General features: G+C 35.2%; 1 protein-coding gene across 1 annotated transcript; it reads left to right on the forward strand.

Annotated features, from left to right (window-relative positions):
* Positions 1-1,004: 1,004 nt before the first annotated feature.
* Positions 1,005-1,935, forward strand: LOC136795826 (protein bric-a-brac 2-like). Its single transcript, XM_067047655.1, has 2 exons — positions 1,005-1,800; positions 1,920-1,935. The coding sequence occupies exons 1-2, from the start codon at positions 1,088-1,090 to the stop codon at positions 1,933-1,935; spliced, it is 729 nt and encodes a 242-aa protein (XP_066903756.1). The 5' UTR covers positions 1,005-1,087.
* Positions 1,936-2,565: the final 630 nt, after the last annotated feature.

Genomic DNA, 2,565 nt, shown 5'->3' on the forward strand with positions numbered 1-2,565 from the left:
TTAATATAAAAAATATATAATTACACCATGCGAGAACTTAAAATTAATAAAGAACTTAATTTTTAATAGTATACTATATATATATAACACTCACTATATAAATAAGATAACTTTTTAATCACTGAATTTATAAAAGATTGTCATTATTTTATGAATTGTATATTAGATATTTTAAAGATCTTATAAAATAGGCTATTTTAATTAATTAAAGATCTTTTTTTTAAATCTACACAATTTATATCATATTGCAATTTACCCATGTTAAAATTGCATTATTTATTGATTACAATTTTTAATTTACCATTAAGAGTTTAACAATAGGTTAGTTGAAAAGTTAATATTTTTTTGAATTTTGAACAATTTTTATGTAATATATAATGCCGGGTAGTTATTTTGAACATTTCATGCAGGTATTTTTCTAATATTTGATACAATTATCAATAGGCATCCGATTACCAGGTTGTTGTCTTAATATGAGTATCTAGACGGAAAAACATAATAATTTCAGTAGATGGGATTCTATTCTTAAAATATAAACCAATTATTATCGTTTTGTATTATTTTAAATTAATAAAAGAATTTATTAGCCTTATTATGGCGTTTTAATGCATTCACTACGTTTATATAGAAATTCATATAAAAAAGTTATGAATTTGATAATATATATAATAATTTATTTTAATTAGTGATTCAAGATTATCATGTTTAATATGTTGTAGTTTTAAAGTCAATAATTAAAAAATAAATTTGTTTTTTTACATAATTATATAAAAATATTTTATTTTTAAAAAAAAAACCTTGATAGAAAAACATCTAAGTCTTGAATTAACCAATAGAAGATGTCGAAGACATAGATTATGCATACTAGAGATGCTCTCATTTGACACCCCCATATTACATGTACATTTTATATAAATAAAGGAGGGGGAGGGGGCGGGGAGGGTGAGGGTGGGGATTGGCGGTGGTGGGGGAAAGGGGGAGTGTCCAAGCGATCACTCCAGTCCGCGGTGTTGAACGGGAAGGTCAGGCTCTTCGCCGGTCTAACAGTCGTAAGTTCGTCGTCACAGCAGTCAGTCTGTCTGGCCCGATGCATCCCGGTTCAGGAGGGGGATCAGGGGCTCCGCCCTCCCCTCAGCAGTTTTGCCTCAGGTGGAACAACTATCAAAGCAACCTCACCAATGTCTTCGACCAGCTTCTTCAGAGCGAGAGTTTCGTCGATGTCACCCTCGCCTGCGAAGGACACTCCGTCAAGGCTCACAAGATGGTACTGTCAGCATGCAGTCCCTACTTCCAGAGCCTCTTTTTTGACAACCCGTGCCAGCATCCCATCGTCATTCTCAAAGACATCAAGTGGCCTGAGTTGAAAGCGGTTGTGGAGTTCATGTACAAAGGTGAGATAAATGTGTCTCAAGAGCAGATAGGACCGCTTTTAAAAGTGGCTGAGTCTTTGAAAATCCGTGGCTTAGCGGATGTCAACGGTGAACAAGATCTCGGGAAGGGACTAGAAGACGTCTCTCTGTCGAGGAAGAAGAGAAGGAGAAATTCGACGGAACCCTGCAGCCCGGAGGACAGCGAGCCGCTGGAAACGAGGGCCCTCGAGCTGGTGACGACTTCGCCGCCGACGCCGCAACCTCCGCCGCCGCCGAACCAGCAGGGCGTAGTCCCTCTGCCACTGGGGCCACCGCCTCCACCACCCCCGGTACAGCAAGCACAACCTGAAGACATGGAGATCAAGCCGGGCATCGCAGAGATGATCCGCGAGGAAGAGAGGGTAAGTCCGAACCCACCGTTCACGTCTCTGTATAGTTGCATCTTTCGCGTCTTTCCCGCTTCTTTGTGCACTTTTATCAAATTTTCTCTTATCATATATAAAATTAAGCTTCTTAGTTATCTATTAAATGTACTTTAAACTCTTAAAGACGTTCAAATCTTTAGAAAATGCCTTAGAAACACATAAAATCTTAGAAAACTTCCTTGATTCCTTCGCGATCAAAACGGGCTATAAAAACTAAGACGTCATTATTTTTTATACTTCTTATTCATTCTAATTTACAATCCATTGTGGACATTTCTCTACACACTTTTAAACTCTAAATATTCCTACAGATCATAATAAAATAAACATCTATATAGAATAATAATTTACTTTTATTACAAATACACTTAAAAAGCTTCTCAAAAATATTCCTTTGATTAACCTAATATTAGTTCTAAATTATGTCTTCTATATTTGATTTTTATTATACATAAACGTAATTAATTTCAGATTTAAATGTATTTAAACTTTAAATAATATAATTCTAACGAATAATAAAATTTAGACAAGTTCATGTTATCTTGTTTTAAAGGGGGGAGGAGTATTTTATACCTGCACTGTTTTTTTTTTTCTATTGTATAATTAACCTGATAAGGGTATGATTTATTTTATTTACTTGTTTCGTACTGTTCGCCAAACTATATTATTCTGTTCTTTGTCGAGATTTGCGAACCTTCTTATGTGTTATTTCATAGGAATTTTTCCGAAGGGTAACATTCCGCCGAAGATATTGAGGCGGGAAAAGACCG

The sequence above is a fragment of the Halyomorpha halys genome, unplaced genomic scaffold, assembly GCF_000696795.3.
Source record: "Halyomorpha halys isolate HHAL.00 unplaced genomic scaffold, Hhal_1.1 Scaffold1111.1, whole genome shotgun sequence".
Lineage (NCBI taxonomy): Eukaryota > Metazoa > Arthropoda > Insecta > Hemiptera > Pentatomidae > Halyomorpha > Halyomorpha halys.